The sequence below is a fragment of the Photinus pyralis genome, unplaced genomic scaffold (assembly GCF_008802855.1).
Source record: "Photinus pyralis isolate 1611_PpyrPB1 unplaced genomic scaffold, Ppyr1.3 Ppyr1.4_LG6, whole genome shotgun sequence".
In the NCBI taxonomy this organism is placed as follows: Eukaryota; Metazoa; Arthropoda; class Insecta; order Coleoptera; family Lampyridae; genus Photinus; species Photinus pyralis.
In genome coordinates, this window is record NW_022170663.1 from 19,834,372 (window position 1) to 19,855,146 (window position 20,775).

The 20,775-nt window shown below is 38.7% G+C and overlaps 1 protein-coding gene across 4 annotated transcripts in view; it reads right to left on the bottom strand.

The window, feature by feature from the left end:
• The window catches only part of LOC116173114 (inhibitory POU protein), an 88,082-nt gene that overhangs the window by 26,433 nt on the left and 40,874 nt on the right, over nucleotides 1-20,775 (bottom strand). The window contains exons 2-4 of one of the 4 annotated variants that reach the window (XM_031490397.1): nucleotides 16,418-16,474; nucleotides 6,685-6,705; nucleotides 5,290-5,313 (exon numbers count right to left, since the gene is read on the bottom strand). In XM_031490397.1, coding sequence (XP_031346257.1) covers nucleotides 5,290-5,313; nucleotides 6,685-6,705; nucleotides 16,418-16,474 — 102 coding nt within the window. The remainder of the gene's footprint in view (nucleotides 1-5,289; nucleotides 5,314-6,684; nucleotides 6,706-16,417; nucleotides 16,475-20,775) is intronic. The other 3 variants (XM_031490398.1, XM_031490399.1, XM_031490400.1) reach the window with 3 other exon arrangements.

A 20,775-nucleotide genomic window follows, 5' to 3' on the forward strand; every position in this document is an offset into this window, starting at 1 on the left:
CTTGGGGAGTTTATTTTTTGATTTCATATTTAATTACAATAAACTAGATCGGAATGGAGCTCGCTGCGCTCGCCCTCACCGATCACGGCGTTTCGTGTGCAACGCCGTTTTGGTATCCCCCGCCGAAATCGGCACACACATTTGTGTGTCGTATTCTAAAAGGCAAAAAGCGAAAATATTTGATTCGGCTCAAAAAGGACCAATATATTGGTGAGCTCCTCTTCATCCTCCCATTCCCGGAGCTTTTATCTTTGTTCCGAAATTGCGACTCTCGCGTCGCTTAGGTTATGTCGAGAGCTCTCCAAAGATACCCAGAAACATCCATCTACGACGCACCGTTCTCGAGATATCCCGTTTTAAGTGTTTTCGGTGGTGTCAAATTACAAGTCGCTATATCTCCGTTGTTTACCGTCCGATCTCGTCCAAATTTGGTATTCGGAGGTTTGGGGACTCGGTGCATTCGATCCCGCCTTTCTTAGCTTCTACCTCCCAACAGTTAGGTTAGGTCGAGACCTTTCTAAAGACACCTATAAACCCATACCTACGACGTTCCGTTCTCGAGATATAGCGGTTTAAGTGTTTTATCAAAAATGGAACTACTGTTTTTGTGTAGATCGTCTTGAAATGTCACAAAACGCGTGATTCCGAAGTATCGAGGCTGTAGGTCGAAAGACAACAGAGATGCATCGATAACTCGGAAATGATGAGGCATGAAAAAATGTAAAAATCCCGTTTCGAGCCCCCGACCGGCCGCAGCTACAGTTAAAATTTGATACGAATCGGCCTGTAAATAAGGGAGATATTAAGGGATGCGCGGTTCTTTAAAATGCATCCGTGGAGAAATTTGAAGAAAAAAGCGAGAGTATATCGATGGCCCGAATCAAGACGAACATAGGAAGACTAACAAGCATTGGATGCCACATTCCCTCGGACAAAAGACGGCTGGCGGAACTCAGACAGCTAAGTGAAACAAAAGTGCGGAAAGAATCCGGGTATCGTACTAGGCGACTTCAATGCGCAACTAGGCAGACTGGACGAAAGAGAAAAAGAGGAACATAGTATAGCAAAGCTATCAAGCACGAGTATGACAACGGGAACAGAAGTGAGGTTAGGAACATGGTACACCTACATGAACTGAGATTGGAAAACATATTCAGCAAGTCCTAACGGTACTGACAACATGGCGGAGGGGAAACTCTGAATCGCAGATTGACCACATAATGACGAAATCAAAGGAAATAAACATCACGAACACAGTAGGCATATGGGCAAACTCAGTAGGATCGAACCACAAAATTGTAAAGGGGAAAGTAAAGAGGGGGAAGGGGGAGAGGAGTGGGTGGGATGAAAAGGGAGGAATACAGAAAGGAGCAGATAGAGATCAGAAGCAAGCATCTTGGACGCCTATGTCACAGAACAGGAAGCGAGCCATGGATAATCACAGCAGAGCAATCAAAAGGTTTGGAAAAACCCACACAAACCTGAAACAAAGGAGGAGGTAAGGGAAGCCAAGGAGGAGAAAAACAGAGCCTTTGAGCAAATCAAGGAATTCGACGAATTCGTGGAAAACATCGCCAAGCTCAGACCAATGGAGAGGAATGCGCACATAAAAAAACAGAGGGAGGAAATAAGGGGGAAACAGAAGATATATACCAATGAAAGCGTGGGCGATGCTGGGACTGCTCAAATTCCTAATCATCAGAATCATAAACGCCTAAGGGAGTATACTAGTACACAATGGTTTGGGAAGAAGACCGAGCACCAAAAAAAAACCAGGGGAATCAAACAAGGATGTTCATTTTTCGCTTTCCCCAAGACTCTTGGCGATAGCACTTGATCACGCTATAGAACAAACAAGGATGGTGGTGAGGAACTTCAGCACAGGCGGCCAATTACAACTACCGAAATTACTGGCGTACGCGGACGACCTACTCGTAATCGTGGATAATTTATAAGACATTGAGGACTTCATCTAAGCCTGCTGGAAATGGTAGAGCTACAAATAAACAATGAAAAGAGCTACATGATGATAAAAGACCCAAGAAGCAACACCCAGTACAAAGAAGGAGAGAAGATCGCAATAGTCGGGAAGGAGCTAACCATGAAGCACAAGATTAAATATCTGGGAGCGTATACATAAGCAGCAACATTCAGTAGGCACAATAAGACAGAATAACCAACACATTCAGAATCACACATGAAATTCGGAACTTCATACGAGAGAAGAAAATACCGGACCGCTTGAAAATGATAATTTACAAAACGATCATAGCACCGACAATCCTATACGGAGTTAAGTTAGCCACTTCAGTTCTAACAAGGAGCCACAAACGAACATTGAGGGCGGAGCGGAAGGCACTCAGGATACTGATGGAAAACAGCAACCTCACAAGAAAGCAGTAGCAAGAGAAGGAGGAAGAGGGGACAGAAAGTAACGCAGGGAGAGGACAGCAATAAAAAGGAGAGGAACACGGGGGAAAACATGGAAGGGGGAGCGAGACCAAAGGATAGGAACATCGGAAACCAATGAATGCCCGGAGTAGAAGGTATCACCAGAAAGCAGAGTTTCCTCTAAGGCAGATATACCAGTGGCGAAGCTGTGCCCCCCCCCCCACACCACCACCCAATCCACAAAATCCACCCAATCCACAAAATCCACCACATTATTTGACATATGTCGCGGCCCAGCATGATGCCAACAAAAGTAGTGGTGAAACGCCTCTGATAGTGCCTACCAGGGACGCATCCCCACGGCAGTTGACTAAATCCTGGGAGAGGCGGCGACGCCAGGCATAAGTATCAAGTATCAATTAATTGATCACTAGTAGTCGTTGATGTAATGAGTATCCTACCCACAATACAACCCTGTCTGCATGGCTGCCTACATACGTATTCTCTTCGATTGATTGTATGATGCTATGTAAACATACTTAGTGATGACCTCATAGTACACTGATGACGTGCGCGTAAACTAGGGTAAATCCTGCTATATACAGGGTGATTCCTATAGTACCTGCCACCGTTTGGGAGCGTGTAGGTGGTGCGTAGGGGAGTATTTTGATATAGGACACTTGGGGTCGGAAATCTAAAAGAAGGGTGCCAGAGCCAAATTTACCTTCTGGAATTTCGCGCCTGTAGGTAGGCAACCCAACCGGCCGGCGGTGCACACGGAGCGATCTCAGCCGGCGATGTGTGGCTGACACTTGATCAGAATTTTGTTTAAACCCACGAAATCCCGTCTGCAACGACGCGTATCAAGTGAATAAACACTATGGCAATAGTATAATAATAGTTGGCTATATGTAGGAAGTGCATTGAGAACAACGGTGGCCACGTTGAACACTTGTAAACGTTATTGCTTTTGACTGTCGTTTTCCCTCCTTCCCTCCCATGTCGCTTCCTCGCGCTAACTCGCTCTGCATCGCTCCGGGCGAAACGTCGGTCGGTTGGGTTGCCTACATACAGGCGTGAAATTCCAGAAGATAAATTTGGTTCTGGCGCCCTTATTTTAGATTTCCGACCCCAAGTGTCCTATATCAAAATACTCCCCTAGGCACCCCCTATACGCTCCCGAACGGTGGCAGGTACTATAGGAATCACCCTGTATACAAATATACAGTGCTATTCATTATGAAGTAGACATAGTGATTTATGTGTACTGTTTTTCCCTATGTCTACGTTTAAATGACAAAATATCTTCTGAAGGGCGCCTAATTTTATGCAGCCAAAATAACTTCATAAAACAAATAAAAGATCTGGTTGTCACATTAATTAATTTGAATATTAGTGCTTTGGGTTCCGTAACTGAAGAAAAAGTTGATGGTGTCAATTGATATAGTGCCGGAAACAGTTTAAGGAGCGTAAAATATTTCTTTTCTGTTAATCCAAAGCAACAATATTCAAATTAATTACTATGACAGCCAGATGTTTATTTGTTTTAAAAAGTTATTTTAGATGCATAAAATTAGGCGCCCCTCAGACGCGATTTTGTCTTTTGAAAGTAGTCTGCGTCTTAACAAATGTCACCTAGCGACGCGACGGAGGCCAATGTATTCGTCTTTCTTGCACATTTTACCACAATTTCGAAAACTTATACGTCGTTACGTCCTTCACAACTAACGAAATAATTGATTTCAATAGCCATTGTCCGTTACAATAAGCGATTCTGTACAAAAAACGCTAATAGACCGCTATTGATTGGCAGTTTTTAGAAATGTTGCGTCTATAACGTATTCCTTAAATCGGAAAAGATATAATTATATACATCATATTATAAGAAGCTTTTATACCATACATCCCCCATCAATTAGAGATCAAAGGTTTTATTTTGAGTAGTATGCGTAGATCACAAAGGTAATGTATGTTATGTAAGTAACCCCTACTTTCTTTTCGTTTCAATTCGTATAACTTTTGTCTTTGCATATCAAAATATTCGTTCGATGTTTCTATGAAAAGCTCAATACAGTACAACGTACAACACAGAAAGTTTACTTTAAATCTATTAAATTTCTTTCAAGTTAAAGCATCTGTTTGGATATTACTTTTAAGATCATTCTCTAAAAAGAGTCAAAAATTAATTGACTTTGATATGTGGGAACCGGCAGATTTTTTTAATGCAAATGAAATGAGACAATTAGTGTATTTCAGCCTATATCGATTATAAATTTGCTCACAAAGTCACTTCCACCAGTTGAATTCGAGAGATATTCAAGTTTCAAAAGCAACTCAAGGCCGCTTAGAACTCCCATCTTTAACTCATACGATGACCGCTATTACCTTGAAAAGTTCGGAGGTGAAAACGCCTAGAGAAACTTAGAAAACGGCCCAAACTGTATTGAGTGTCACGCATCCAAACCGCCAACAAAGTGTTAGGGGTACGGGGTATCGCACCGAAAGTATAGGAACAGGCAAAGGTAGTAAAACGAACTAAAACATCTTTTTTAGTAACGGACATTTCACCTTCAAGCAAGATATTTCATAAATAAGGGGTTACTTGCTCCGAGTTGGTCTCATCAAAGCAAACCTGTGAAGCAAGCACATACAAATCGAGGTGTGGATGCATCTTGCACTTAGTACGACAACGGTCGGCTAATCCCCAAGGTTCTGTTGCAAAGGGATTGTTCGTCGGGGCATGCTTTTCTGTTTATTATGAACCCTTGGCTCTCGGAATGAAACTGTAAATCTAAGAAATAGCGCCTACAATACTATAGTGGTGATAAGCGAAATGAAGGCAAGAACTGCATGGAAAGGGTAACAAAATAGCAAAAGAGAAAAATTGAAAACACTCACCTGATCTCTATTATACATGTGAATCTGTAAGAAGAAACTAATTTGAAGCAACAGTACTTTTTCGCTAACAAGTAAAAGATCATTTTATCAAAACTAGCATTTCTGTAATTTCATATACCTCGAGGGCGATATAATACAGCACGACATTTATAAACGTCAACCTTACTAAGTGTACAGGTAGTCGACTCCTATTTACTGACCTTCCACAGAAAAAAAGAATTAAAGTTGTGACATATAGAGAAACAGCGCAGTATAACGACAGTTTTAAGATAGGCTCGAATGGGCTGTGCAAATACTTGACAGAACAGCTCGAGGCAAAGCGCTCTCGAGTTTGGACCGTGTAGGTGGGTAAGCTTCACGTCATTTTCCTGACAGTTTACATGTTACGTATCGCACCGATGCGATACACATTTCAAATGTTAAAACGGATGAATTCTAAAGTAGTGTTTGCGAAAATGCGGCGCTCGTGTAGATGAAGAGTTACAGTTGAAAAGACAAGTGATAATCTCCTTAATTTCATTGTTGTTTCCCGTTTGTGGGGGAGACCGTGTAAATTTATCATGGCTAGCAACTCATTTAGAGGTTAGGTCCCCATTCGTCTTTTCTCCGTTTATAAATTACCCCATTCGGCTAAGTTACGAGTATTATATTAACAAACTGTTTAGTCATTTCTGTAAAGTGCCGCCTTAGGGAGTGATATATATTAGAACCGACGCCCCAAATTGTGGAACAGAAAACTTAATTAAATATCTGTTTACAAAGTCTCGCTTCCATTTAAACTTTTCAATTATTTTTAAGAACCGTTTATAGCCATTTTGGTAAAGCGCTGTGGTAAGTACTCAATTTTATTACTCTTAAAGCCATTTTGTGGGCAATGACGGTCATTTGGAAGCTCAAGGGTGATGATCAGCACTAACCAATAAAAGCTTTTTAGTAGGTTATCACTAAATTATCTCAGGCCCAATAAACATGAATTCTAGTTTTCACTTTTAGTACGCGAACAAGTATGTGTAGCATATGCGTCTGAGTTTTGCATGTTGAAATTATTGAGAAGAAACATGTAACCACCACCGTACAGATTAGTGTAGTTAATGTGGGAATGCATCGCCCGTCCATACACGTTGGTTACATCAATAAGTCATCACCGTTTTGAATGCCACAATCTGACATCTTGTTAAGGTGCAGAAAATTCTATAAACACTATTTCTCATAGGAAGTGGTGCTTAGTGAATAACCTAGACATTCTATTACAATGCTGGACCCTACTACTGCACAAGCCTACAAAGCGTATAAAGATTGCACCACGAAATTAATCATTTGGCCGTTAACGTTAGACACAGTGTATAAAAAACGTCAGTTTCGTGGCGCAATTTCTACAATACTGTAAGTACATACCTTATTCATTCCTTCGTATAACTGGAAAACAAAACGAGTATTTAGTTTATCAATTGGAATATCTTAATAATTATTTATCATTATAAATGTACAAGTAACATACGCTACAGTTAAGTAAGGATAAGATCTCCGATTATGATCTATATTTTGTGCTGTTTTAGCCAGAGTTTGCTTTTTTATGGTCATTTTATGAATAATTGGATATATCTTGTTTTTGTTAAGTTATCTAATAGTGAGAATTTATGCTATTTTCTAATTTCCATAAGCTGAACGCTTCATAATTGAGTTTTGGCTAATCAAGGATTAAAATGAAACAAGCGTATAGGATTTATAATAAACTGCAAAAAGTTGAAAATTATAACGAATTACTTTGCGAAAAAAGCAATACCTCATAAAATAAAGATCTTGCAGGAACACTGCTGTGGAGACGGGCACACGAAAAAAGTGATAAAATAACCCATTTTTTAATTTTGTGAAAATGTGCCAAGAACAATGAAAATAAAAAAAGAATTGACATGTTTCACAGGGTGCATTAAATAAGAAGTGGAAATGTGTGTGAAGTTGGCCCGAAATACCCTTCCGAAATTTTGAGTTTTTTGAGCGAATGGTGTCTGAGTACAGTCCTGTCGAGTGAAATGCTAGCGGCGCTAGGAAGTGGCGAGAGATAGCGAAATTAATTAGAATTACGTGACGATCCTGCTGAGCAAGATCCGCTCATTATCAAGCAACTTGAGTGGGAATTCTCAGTGAACGTGCAGCAGCTTTGTATACGTCAATTCGGTGTCTAGGGATTCGATTTTCCTAGCAAAAATGAGTTCTATTGGTAGAGAAGGTTGTACGTCCCAGAATGGATGTGAATGGAAATTTTGAATCGTGCGAAATTGGTCGTAGGTGGTAAGCCGTAGGGAAATACGCGTCAAGTCGCGATAGCATTCGTAAGTTTGCGCGGGATGGTTACATAGTTAGTGAAAGATTAAGCCTAAGCTACGAAAGAGGTCGCGTTGAAGCGAAAGAAAGAAACTTCGGTTTAAGCGTTCGTGTCAAGGGTCCTTAGAACGGTTGCGTCGGTATCGCGAGAAGTTAAATCCATCATCCTATAAATTACTGGGGATCGTTTTGGATTGTAGAAAAATTACGTGAGTAATTGTGTCAGACCTTTTTGTGGTGAACCACGCGCGAACAGCTTCTTCGTGACTTTCAATGTAAGTAAGGACTTACGTGCGATCAAAGTGATTTAAAGGATGAATTGCGAAAGAGGAAACTAATTGCGAAATAATGATAGCGGAATTTTGAAGAAGCCCGAAATTGAACCCAGTGATCTTGAAAACAGAACACTGGGATATAGTTGGATGGGTCCGTTAGTTTACTGCAAAAATAGGGTAACTACATTTTTTGGATTTTTGTGTTCGGTTAAAAAATTGCTCTCACGTCAATTTTGTAGCAATGGAAAACTCGTAAATGTCGTGTAGATGTTATTTCGGTCTAAACACAAAAAATAAATTTAGTAAGCAAATCTGGTCGGTTATTTACGAATAAACACAAAGTTGTTGTAATTGAATTTGTAATTCCGTATTTGTTTTTCTTTATAGTAACTTTTCGTTTTAATTTTATCGCTTTTGTAAATTATTCAATTTAGATAAGGAGTTAGAAGTAAGACACATCTGGTCAAGTTTGCGTACTTTATAAAATGTAATTTATTCGTATGCGATAAGGAGTCAAAGTTAACTAATTTCAAGGAAACGCACATCCGGTGCTGATAACGAGGACGCAGGTGGTTCGAAGAATTGCGCGGTTCATATTGAAGAAGGTCGCGTTCCGTCGTGATTGGCGATTTATTTGAAAATTCGGTGGTGTTCCCTTAAATACTGGAAATAACGAGAAAACGAAGCTGATGCTGGTTTTTCGATGGTGTCATCATATTCATCAAGTCAGTTTTGTTTGTCATCTAATTCTGTGTTATAAAACAAAGAGAAGTTTTGAAGCTGCCAGCATTTGTGTGCGCCTAATATCGAAAACCTTATACCTTATTTGGATTATTAAGAATGATTTTGAGATTTCTTATTTTATCTGTCGACCGCCTGCGTGCGGGGTAATATGACCAAACAAGTTTTTCTTTCTTTCAGAGATTTTCCCCCTGCTTTCCGGCATAAATTCTTGTCTGTGTCCATTAATTAACTGTGTTTAATCGAACCCATTGTGCGACCCGCATAGAGTTTTCATGTCAGATTTTTCTGTTTGTACCCAAGAATTATTTCAGGTGTGAATCAAAATTTGTGTTAAAAAATTGTTTGGAATTTTCGGCCACCGAGTTTCTCAAATTGAGAAATGTAAAGTCAACATTGAGATTTTTCATTGCGCCAGGGGCCGAATGTCTACGAGGGATAGCGTAGTGAACGCATGCCATTGCACACAGCTTTGGATCTATCTAGTAGAAGCAATTGAAACTTTGCATCTAACAGTCAATAAGGGAAATCCGTCAGCTGGGTTTAAAATATTGCAAGTTAGATAAAAGGTGGTCACTTAATTAACTGTTCACTTTATTACTAGATTTTTAAATAGAATTGACATAGGTATTTTGTTATTAATATGGAGGCACTCATTTGCTTATACCGGAATTTATGAACACACCGTACATAGATGGCCACTACCAGATTTATCGAACACCCGGTATCTAGAGGCGCTTTGTTACTAAAAGTGTTGTTCCGGAACTATTTATTTCTTTTAGGAGTTGGGGACACAATGTAGAAGTTCAGCTTTAATTTCTAGCGCCGTCTTAGCCACCGATAAGCAAACCAGTTGCCGACAGTCGTCGGCATGGGGAAGCAAGGGAATTTAGAATTTCAGCCCCGTTAAGTAATTATTAGAGAATTTTGGTTTCCTATGTTAATTTAAAATAAAACGAGAATTAAAGCTGCAAGGTTGTGAAGCTTATTTCATTTGCGATTGACCCGAAATTTCAGGTAATAATGGGAATTTGGAAATTTTAATCCGGTAATGAAATGAGTTGCTGTCAATCGCATCCGAGCCAGTCGTGAGATGTATCTTTTTGCCTTTGGTGTTTTAACGAAAACGTAAGATCACTTTTTGGCAATTGTTTGCTGTACTCGCGTACGTTTTGTTATTTTATCCGTCACGATAAAATTAAAGGTAAGCGTTTGCTATTTTTCTTCCCTTAATTATAAGGGAGGCATTGTTTTGCTGTTCCCTAGGCTGTTCCCGTTTGATTTTCCGTAGCAACAGCTAATTAATTTATTCTTTGTCGCTTGCGTCCCCGTTAGGGTAATCGCTACCGTTTCCGTGTACCATAATGCTGTTTTAGTTGCTTTCCTGGATGTAACCGCCTGCCTAATTCTTCAACTGATTGTCTGTGGCTATCGATTGTGCCAAACCTTCGAGGCCGTTCCGAAACCGCCTTGGCCAGAAGCAAGGCTTCATGACTTCTGGTGGCGCTCGAGTTCGTCCGTCCGTTCGTTCCGCCGATATCACATCCAGACTGCCGTCGATTTCCGCCACTTTAGCCCGATGGTGTGATTGAATTTGTCATTTGGAAATTTATTTATTTATTTTTTATTATTGATTCAGATAACAATATTGTCCAAAACGGGCGTCTTCTATTTAATAATGTAACGTGAATTATAATTTCGGGTTCGATTTATATCAATATTTATTAAACAAAACTAAAACACTATAAAATCCGTACAATTTATATCGATTATTTATATCACACACTTCGAAATTTATATCTGCTTTTCGCGCTCTATGTTTCGTCCGTACTCGATCTCGTTCGATAGTAGACTGCCGCGATGTTCGGTCCGCAACCATTTATACACGCAAGCAATGTAAGTCCAGTACATTCTCGAATACGCGTAGAAAATTCCAGAGTGCCAAAGGCGACGTCATGTCTGCAGCATTTCCGTTACAATAATTAGTTTCGATACATTCGTTTAAGCGTTTACCTAACGAAAACTTAAAGTTTAACGATTCAGCAAAAAAAATGAGCGCAGAGGTCTAGGTGCGAAATAATCAGCCCGAGTATAAAGGCTTGCTTCAGGAAAGTGACTGGATTTGATAATTACTTTTTCAACAAGTAACGATCTTTGTTTGAGTTACAGGCAGTAAAATAAGAGAGAATATTACATTTAATTGTGCAGTTTTGCCAAAAGCACGTTTCAAATCAAAGATATTATTATTGACCCAGTTATTTCAAACTAAGGTGCAGAGGAGATTTATGGCCGAACGCAGAAAGATATATTGGGGATGATCTTAGCATTTCTTTGTAAAAAGGAAATGTTGAGTGTTTTCAGGTTGCAAGGGTAGAATCGGGGTCTACCACTACTGTTGTATTGCTGTTTTCAGCTAAAGTGTGATTCTTAGGTTAAATTATTTTTCATAATATAAATGCGATGTGGTCAAGTTGTCTTTATCAAAATGTCTTTATGACATGCTTTCACAGTATCATCTGGATCAATGGTTCTGATGCAATTTAAATCGTAGGTATTTTTAATCACATGGCCCTAATGTTTGGTTTATTGTAATTGTGGCGCGCTTCATGCAAACACGCTATGAATTATTGATTTTGGACAAATTCAATGTTTTTCGAAACTATCCCTCATCACAGTGTCATTTTCGATTTTCCCTTTTACAAATTCCTCTCTTCGTTCGGGTACGAATTACTACCGAATCAAAATCGAGAAAACTCGCATATATTACAAGAAATTTCAATTACGCGAAACGAATTTGATATCAATTAGCGCGCATAACCCGTCACTTAATAAAAGCTGGCCGGAAGTGCTAGTGTTGTACCGGAAACGAGAGCGGAATGGGCGAGGGGGCGAAACTCTAACAAGTAGGGCCGTCCTGAATTATAAATGAAGAGTAAGAACTAACTTACGCAGCCCCTCTGTTTTTATACTTCCTCCCTCCTAAAGCGAAATTCTGAATTTTAAGCTTGATATTTGATGGTAATGCGAAATAGTGAATCGATTATTAAGGAACAACTTTGAGATACTCCGCTGCAGAGTTTAATACTCCGTTATTACCGTCAGTCGCTAAAAGGTAGGGGGCACCGAATACGGTTTTGCTCGTGTCATTTAAAAGGTGCTAATTTAAAATGGATCCCGTGACATTAGCATGTTTTCATTTGAATGGTCCCTAATTCCAATTCGTGGCACAATTTAGGTATCTACTCGAAATCATCGATCTATTTTTACGGTTAATAACTTAAAGCTAAAATTTTCGAGAGCACTTAGTCACGGAAGCACATCAGTCAGCACAAAAAATGAAGAAAATACGCATCACTTTTTTGTGAAAAAGACTATTGTAACTAGTATCCCATGTATCGGGGCGCCATCAAATCGATAAAGATTAGTCGCGTGAAAGCAGATGCAACGCATATTTTCCTTAAAATATGATACGCCTTCCAGATTCTTCGAGAGTATTACAGGATCTTTTCTACAAACTTTCCGTTTGCACATTGCAAACTGAAGAGTGTTTAATAGAAGTTGCAACATCGACGTCGAATTGATGCGTAGGGATGTTACGCTCATTTGTTATAAATCTACATGATATGAGTGAGAGATAAATAATAATTATCTGTTATAAATCAAACTATTTGAGGACAGTTATAAATTAATTGTTAATTAACGATAAATAAATAAATAACGTAATTAAATTTAGGTTCTATTATATTCAAATGCAGTTTAAGCTTGTCAGAATAGAGTCGTGGATGGGTATTGGCTACAAATCTTCCAATGTGAATGGAAACTAGCAGAGGAACGTAGAGGTCATAATGTAATTGAAAAACTGAAAACTAGTGGTTGTAAAAATCTAAGACGTATCAAGCAAGGGATCAATCGCACAAACTTTTAGAAAATGAAAAATTTTACGGAAAGATTACACATAATGAACCAATGCTTGAAGATAAACAAATGACGGGCAAGATGATCGTGAACAATGTAACAATCGCAAAAGTACAACGCCACAGAAGGGGCATACTGGTTCCTTGTTCCGATAAAGAGATATGAATTGGTATCTTTGAACGTCAAGCACTTAAGAGCGGTTTGTAAACGTGGAATTTATTGCGTCATAATTAATTTTGTGCTTGCAAACCCGAAATTAATTATATCGGAATTAATTCCCTGTTTTCAAATACGGAATTAATTACGTTATAATCAGTTGCGTACTTCAAAACTCACGACTCACACATGCTGAATTAACTATGCACGCGTAAATACGGAATTAGCCCCCAAGCGTTAATTATTACCTATGACAATTAATTCCACGTTTGCAAACACGAATTAGTTCTGATCTATGTAATTTCGTAACTACAAACGCGGAATTAATTCGCTTCTATTCACAAAATTAAGTATGACAATTAATTTCGCGTTTAAAACCTGAAATTTAATTATGCTGTAATTAATTGTGCCTTTACAAAGAAACCAAATCACACAGCCTTATCGGAAAAAGGAACAAGTATGACCCTTTTGCGCCTTTGTAGTATGGCAATATGCATATTCTTGCATCTTAATATCAGAAATTGAATAGAAAATTATAGCATTTTCTTGTACAGTTTTTAATATGTCTACTGTGTTTTTTCGTGTTAGAAATTATATTCTTTATATATTTTAATTATATTCTTTAATAACAAGCTCACGGTGTTGGTGTTGTTGGATTATTCTAAAGCATTCGACACAATAGATCACTCATTGCTCTTATCTATCTTGCACTATTTAGGGTTCCAAGCCACTGCTATAGATTTGATAAAACACTATCTCTTGAATAGATTACAGGTGGTCAAATATCTATCTAATATCTCCACTACAAAACCAGTATTAAGAGGCGTACCACAAGGTTCTATTGTGGGTCCCCTTATGTACTCATTATATACTTGTAACATTATTAACTGTTTAAGGCACTGCAAGTATCACATGTATGCTGACGACACGCAAATATATTTTTCATTTATTCCTTCTCAATTACAAACAGCATTGTGCTACGTGAACGAAGATATAGAGTGCATAGTGAATTTAAGTAAACGACATAGTTTACAAATTAATTCGTCTAAATCCTCCGTAATGCTTTTTGGGAATACCAAAGAACGTAATAAAGTCGGCGCTATGATTGAAATTAAAGTGGATAATTTTAGGTTGCCTCTGAAGAATGTTTGTAAAAACTTAGGTGTATATCTTGACAACGATCTTCGTTTTGATTTTCATATTTCCAAATGTATTCAGAAAGCATATTTAAATTTGAAATTGTTATTCGCCAATTGTTATTGTCTTTCTAGGGATATGAAAATCTTACTTTGCGATTCCTTAGTATTGTCCGATTTCAATTATTGTGACACACTTTACGATTCTTGTATAACTGCACATACTAGAATGAGAATTCAACGAACACAAAATTCTTGCTTAAGATTCATATTCGGTATTCGTAGATATGATAACATCTCTCACACAATAAAGGAAACGAACTGGCTTAACATGTCTAATAGAAGAAAATTACATACAGCAGTTTTTTATTTCAAGATAATTGAATCAAAAACCCCATCCTATTTGTTTGAGAAAGTATCTTTTAGAAGTGATATGCATAACAGAAATCTTCGATCATCTACATCCCTCAGTATTCCTTTTCATAAAACTACATTCTTCAAAAGGTCATTTTCCTACAACATCGCAAATTATTACAATAAAAAAGTACCCATCTCGTTTCGAAGTTTGTCCATTTCGAGTTTGAAATATAAGTTTAAAACCATGCTTCGCTTAAGTCAATAGGTAAACACACCATTATCAATCACATTTGTCATTAATTATTTTAATTTATTTTTCCATCTTTCATTTTGTTGTCCTTATAGTAATTACTTGAGAACACTCAATTCTAATTTTTACTAAATGTTAATAATAATAGGCATCGATATTGGGTCTGGTGGAAGACCAGTGAACCTACACGGTAAACTGAAACAGATCCGTTTTCCGGTTTCCATAAATACGTTATGTAATTTATCTATATGTCCTATGGAAATAAAAGTATTATTATTATTATTATTATTATTATATCTTTCTGACGCCATATACCAATAGCAGTCGTTGATATTGCAGTTTTAGCAATACGTTAAAGAAATCACCCAATACCGTGCGTAATCACAAAATGGGCTCACTCCTTCAACGTTCTAAGAATTGGTGGGCCGAATCAAAAATTTTGGTGGGAGATATTATGAATAAAAAATTTTATATGGCTAACACAGATACCACCCGCGCATCTACGCATATGCGTTCTGCAAAAAAGCTTTTCGGCCCTTTCTTTTATGTCTAAGAATATGTGTACCAAATTTGATACCAATCGGTTCAGCTGTTTAGCCGGAAATGAAAGAACAGGTGGATTGACAGACCGATATCATCGAGATTTTGTTTGTATCAGATTTTTGGTGATTCAAAACGTGTATTTCTGTCAAAAAAGTGGTGGGTAATTTTTTCCCAATGCAATATACCACCCTTAGTGCGGGTGGTAAAAAATGTAACGGAATCCCGATCACGCATTTTATTTGATTCAATTTTACTAAATTTTTTCGATTTTTTTATGTGGGCGAATGAGTTTTGAGTACAGTCCTGTCGAGTTAACTACGTGTGAAAGTTGTCGGCTCCAGTAAGTCGTGACACGGGACGAAATTAACTAGAATAACGTCACGACCTTTCTGATTCCAGATCCGCTCGGTATCAGTATGGCGTAGGTTTAAGGTCTAAGGGTCCTTAGTCAACGTGAATTTGATAAGAACTTCCAATTTGGGTGTTTCGAGATTTCATTGGTTGAGAAGAAGCTGGCTAATTGGTACTATGCTCGATGGGTGTATTAAGAAGTGAATTTGGTGGAAGGTTGATGGAGAATAATAAATAAATAAAATAAGACTAAGGCACGAGCGAATGCGCGTTTAGCCACGAGAGCGTTTACGTAAATCCGCCCGAAACGGTTAAGCGAATCATCCTATAAATTATCACAGGGTGGTTGAGAGTTAGTGAGATAATCTACGTCAATATTTGTGGTTAAAGAATATGCGGTAATTCGAGTGCAATCAAATTTTGGCGATCTCCAAGGTCAAGGGTGAAATACGGTAAATCATAACGGTACGTGCAAAGTAAAGTTTGAATCTAAGTTTGGTGAGTTACAGTTCAAACGATAAATTACGAGAAACAACCACGATAAATCAGGACTATACGTGTGAAAAATTTGCTGTGGGTAACACAAATACCACCTTCGCTTATTCAGATTCGTCGCATTCTTCAGATTTCGGAGCTGTTTAGTTTGTTTAGATACTTTGGACCTTCCACGGAACGCGTCGTATTAGATTTTGGTCATTGGAATAATTTTATTGGTGGTTTCCTTACATTTTAAGTTGAAGTACTTGTTATTACGAGATACACATGGTGGTTCCTTTAGAGAGCTGGTTACTCCAAAATTTTGTTACATTAATTTTCATAGGTCAATGATTTGAATGCGACACTAGCCGTTTAATTGTCTGAGAAAGGTTGGTGGAGCCCGTCTGGCGCGAGATACCGCTAGATTAATGACTTTTACGTGACCGTTATCAGGGAACGACGCGTGAGAATCGCTAATGACACATCTTGCAAACATTTTTTCTAAATCCCTATAGCTTGGTTTACGCCAAGCGACTAACGGTAATTATATTTGGTTCAAATTATAAAACATATTATGCTTTGAAGGTTAGGTAAGTAATACTCACATTATATTTAGGCGACCACGAATTACACATAATTGAAGCATCCTCTAGTATTCGACTCTGAAAGAAAGAATAGGTGGTTAAAAGGTTACTCAAAAGAACGGTTACTATGATACAAGTTATAGTCACAAGAAAATGATGCCACACACTTTTTTACACTCAAGTCTGCTGCTTTGTGCGTAAATTGCTACGACCTCCGTAGCTCGGGTCGTTTATTAACAATATATGCCCATGTTTGGTAGATACCCTTTAAAATAAAGCCTCCCCTTTCCCAATACTCCATTCAATATCCGCTAAAAAGTATAAGACCAAAATGGAACAAACACACTCAATTTAGTCATCATAAATTTAGGGTAGAACCTGCGAAATCGGTAGCGCTGTTGTAATTCAATGTTTGTATGTGCATCTGCAATTTGGCAGTGTGTATTAAATAATAATTGGTAAGTGTTTCTTAAAATCTTCAAAGTTAGAGTGAAGTACACGCTGGAGCCAATTGTGTTAATTCAGTGGATATTTTTTGATAAGATGTAACGGAGAAGGGCAATAGTTTGTAGAAAACTGTTCCTTTCGTTGAGATGTTTTGTTAGAATACCATGAACGATCAAACTAATTATTTCTACCCCCTCCCCTTATCTCAAACTCCTTACCTCGACAAGGAGTCACGGAGGAAAGTTGGTACAAACCAATTCCTTTCGATGAGATCGTCATTATAGCTCAGTGGTATAGAGCGTTGGGGTATAAATCCGGAGGTCGGGAGTTCGAACCTGGTTTGAGGTGAATTTTTCATCTGTGGCAGAGATGGGAATTTCCTTAGATCAGTTTCGAGCATTTTGCCGGCTACTCCGTTTCCTGCAGTTTTCGTAATTCGTAAGGTAAATACCGGAGTGGTATAGAACAACTTAAGACCTTCTGCAGGGGCACCTCTAAAAAGCATTATGCGGGTCACTCTGTAATTGGGCTACCTATTGCAAAGTATTCCAGGGCTCTGAGAACAATAGTTTCCTAGGAGTGGTTTAAAACCGCACATGGGAAGCCGGACAGATGGACGGACGGACATAATGGAAACAATAGCTTAATATTATTATATCCAAATAAACAGCGCACTGTTGTAAAAATTCCAGTGTATTGTTTTTCTTGGTCTGTACTTTGCTTTCAAATTCTGGCTTTTTGTTTATGAATAAGGCCTGGGATTATTTGGAAGAAAATCGAGACGTTTTAGATTTGGTGGATTCTTCAGAATGAACAGTAAGCATTTTCAGATCTTGTTCTTGTTTAGTACAAAATTTAATTAACTGGCCAGTAGGAATATTTTTCAGCTTAGTAAGGGTGCTTTTAGAGGTATTGCAAGAGCGATTTCGTTATTTAATCATAGTAATTAAGGTTGAAATAATTTCCTAGAATTTGTATCATAGTGTCAACTCACATCTAAAGGGACTAAAGAAAGATTTCATTTCAGAAGCACTCTAACACTGAAGTTACGTAATCTGTCCGGATATGCTCGAGTATTCAAATTAATGTAGTGAATAATTCGCCAATAAAATTGAGGGAGTATTTGGTGAAATATTGGTTACGAATTTTTATGTATTTAACCAGACTATAGTGAAGGCAAAAATCAATTGAATTATTTCCTCTATTTAATCACTTTTGTGAGCTAGCCTTGGAAGTAAATACGGAAGTTACATCCCAACGTACTAACCACGAAGAGAAAACATTAAAATGAGTTCTTGTAATAGCTTGGTAACTTACCGGCGGACCTAGGTAAAACAAAGCGAAATATGTTGGCACTTGGCAATGTTAAATGAAGGAAGTCCTATTTGTCTCTGTGAAATTGTGCACAAGAAGTATATTTTCCATTTATGAGAGCGCAACAAATATCGATCAAATGGTACATTAACTCAATGAAAATTTTAAATTAAATTACGCAATTGAGGGTGTCCCAAATTATATGGGCCATTGATCTACATGTTGCACGCGGCAGACACGTGGCGGTCTTATCGAATTTCGCATTACTTGTACAAGACCACTTCACCCTCACGACCGATTGTCGGTAAAATATAATTTTCAATTCTATCGCCGATATTTTTTATCGGAACGGGTCAATTTGATTGTCGGAAACGTGCGGAAATGGAAGGAAAAAGTAAACTTGTTAAGTGGAAAAGTACAGAAGGACGACATTACTCATTCATGTCTTCAATTAGCACATAAAAGCTTATGATAATATGTATGAATATATACATATTTTGTAACAAGCTAGTGTTCATAAATTCCCTTTCAGTCTAATGAAGAGTCAGCTAATTGTTATTAGAGAATTGAAATAAAGTTAACGCGACGGAAATAGTACTCACTCGACTAATTTGTTGTAGGGATTAATGGCACATTCCTATACCATGTTTTAGAAGTGCAGGAGTTGTTTTGATTGAAATTTATAAGTGTAAATTGCAGTTGAGGTCTCAATTTCTTTTTTATTAATTTCACACTTTGAAGGATAAAACCTTATAGAAATGTCACTGGGCGACATACGAGTATATTAGTTTCTGGTTCATTACACTCAAAAGATTCGTCTCTTGAATATATTTGCTTCCGAAACACCAAGGGTAAATCGCCTCTAGAAATGTTCACTCGGAAGGTTAGCTCATTGAAGTCTGCTGTAGGAATGTTTGTAACGTGACATGTATCTATGATCTATGACATTCCGTTACCGAGATCTCGATCGATTTATAAAAGGCGCCCGAACGAACGAATGATCGGTCGATCGATAATTGTGAAACTAAAGCGTTTTTTTTAAAATTAAAAATTCGATAAAAAGACAAAAAATGTTTTTACAATTAGAAACATTGTAAATAATTATGGACTTCATCTTGCTAAGTAATCTATGCAGGAATAACTCGATAATACGAACCTAATGCTGAAAACCCCATGATCAAGATCTCGATCAATTTAAGGAGACATTTCAAGAAAACTATTGACTTCAGGAATGGTTTTCAGCTTTCTGACTATGGGAGGCGGAAATAGTAAGAAGGGCGAATATAATGCTGAAAATCCGAAAGTTCCTTTGGCGAGAACTCGATCGATTTATACAATTTTTACAATAAAAAATGCGCTCTAACGGTTAACATATCATAAATTAGCTGATACATATTGTTGACCAGTATTGCTACCAATTACTTTGAAGCGTTAATTATTCTGCCTGCAGGAGGAGCTACGAAAGTTCGAAGATTTACAGCCACAGTCAACCAAACACACTACAGAAGCACTCAGGTGCACTTACTGCAACATTCCCGGAAATACGAGACTGAAGCTCCAAAACCGCCAACAACTGCAACCACCGCGCCCAGCCCCCTAGCGTGTTTCGGGTGTGGAAAACCTGGCGTGAAACGAGTTTTCCTCCTGTAAAATGAATCTCATACTGTCTGAAGGGGAGATCACACTCGCAAGCTGTCCTTGTGGTCAACGTGCCAGTGGTCCTAAAAGGACGCACGATTCGAACGGAGATTTTGATACCCCCGGTGCCGAAAATCGCACCCTTCTTGAGATGGAGTTGATCGAGGGCGCGAAGATTACCACAAATCTTACCGAACGATGTTGGGCTTCTCACACTAAGGAAATCTCACGTCGCCAAAACTCGCCCACGCAGGGATTCTCAGTGGACTCTTCGGGAGGAGCCCGACACCGCCCACTCGTTCCCCACCAGCATGACCCAACCCACGGATATCGCCTCCGAGCCATATAGTATTTTCTCGGACGCCCTACTTGATACGCCCGTGGTGCCTCTACCGGCTTTACCTAGGGCCTTACCGTCACCATCGATTTTCTCCCCTCCCCCTCCAGAAGAGACTCCAGAACGTTGCCCTCTGCGTAGTAGAAATCTAGGTGGTGAGTGTACAACCGGACGAAGACATCACCATGTCCCCTATCGAGAGGGATGACCTACTCCTACAAGCGTACATGAGCACGTTCACTCCAAACTGAGGATTGACGCCTTACGCCGTCCACACCATACGAATGGTCATTATCGAGGAATGCGAGTCGTCGTAGGTCGTACCGGTAGTCATAGTACAAAAACCATACGGATTCACCAGAGGACACGACTACCGGAAGCTAAATTCGAACACTACCCCTGACACGTACCATTTCCCAAGGATCGACGATCTTCTGCACACCGCACGAGTCTCCATAGTGACAACGATCGACGTGCAGCCCTGTTAGTGGCAGATCGCCATGGTCCCTCAGAACCGAGATAAAACAGCCTTCTATTCTCCCCTCGGCCAATAGAAATGCAAACGATTACCCTTTGCCCTAAAGAACGCGCCCTCGACCTTTCAGCGCTTGATCGATCGCTCTAAACTTTACTCATCGGTGTC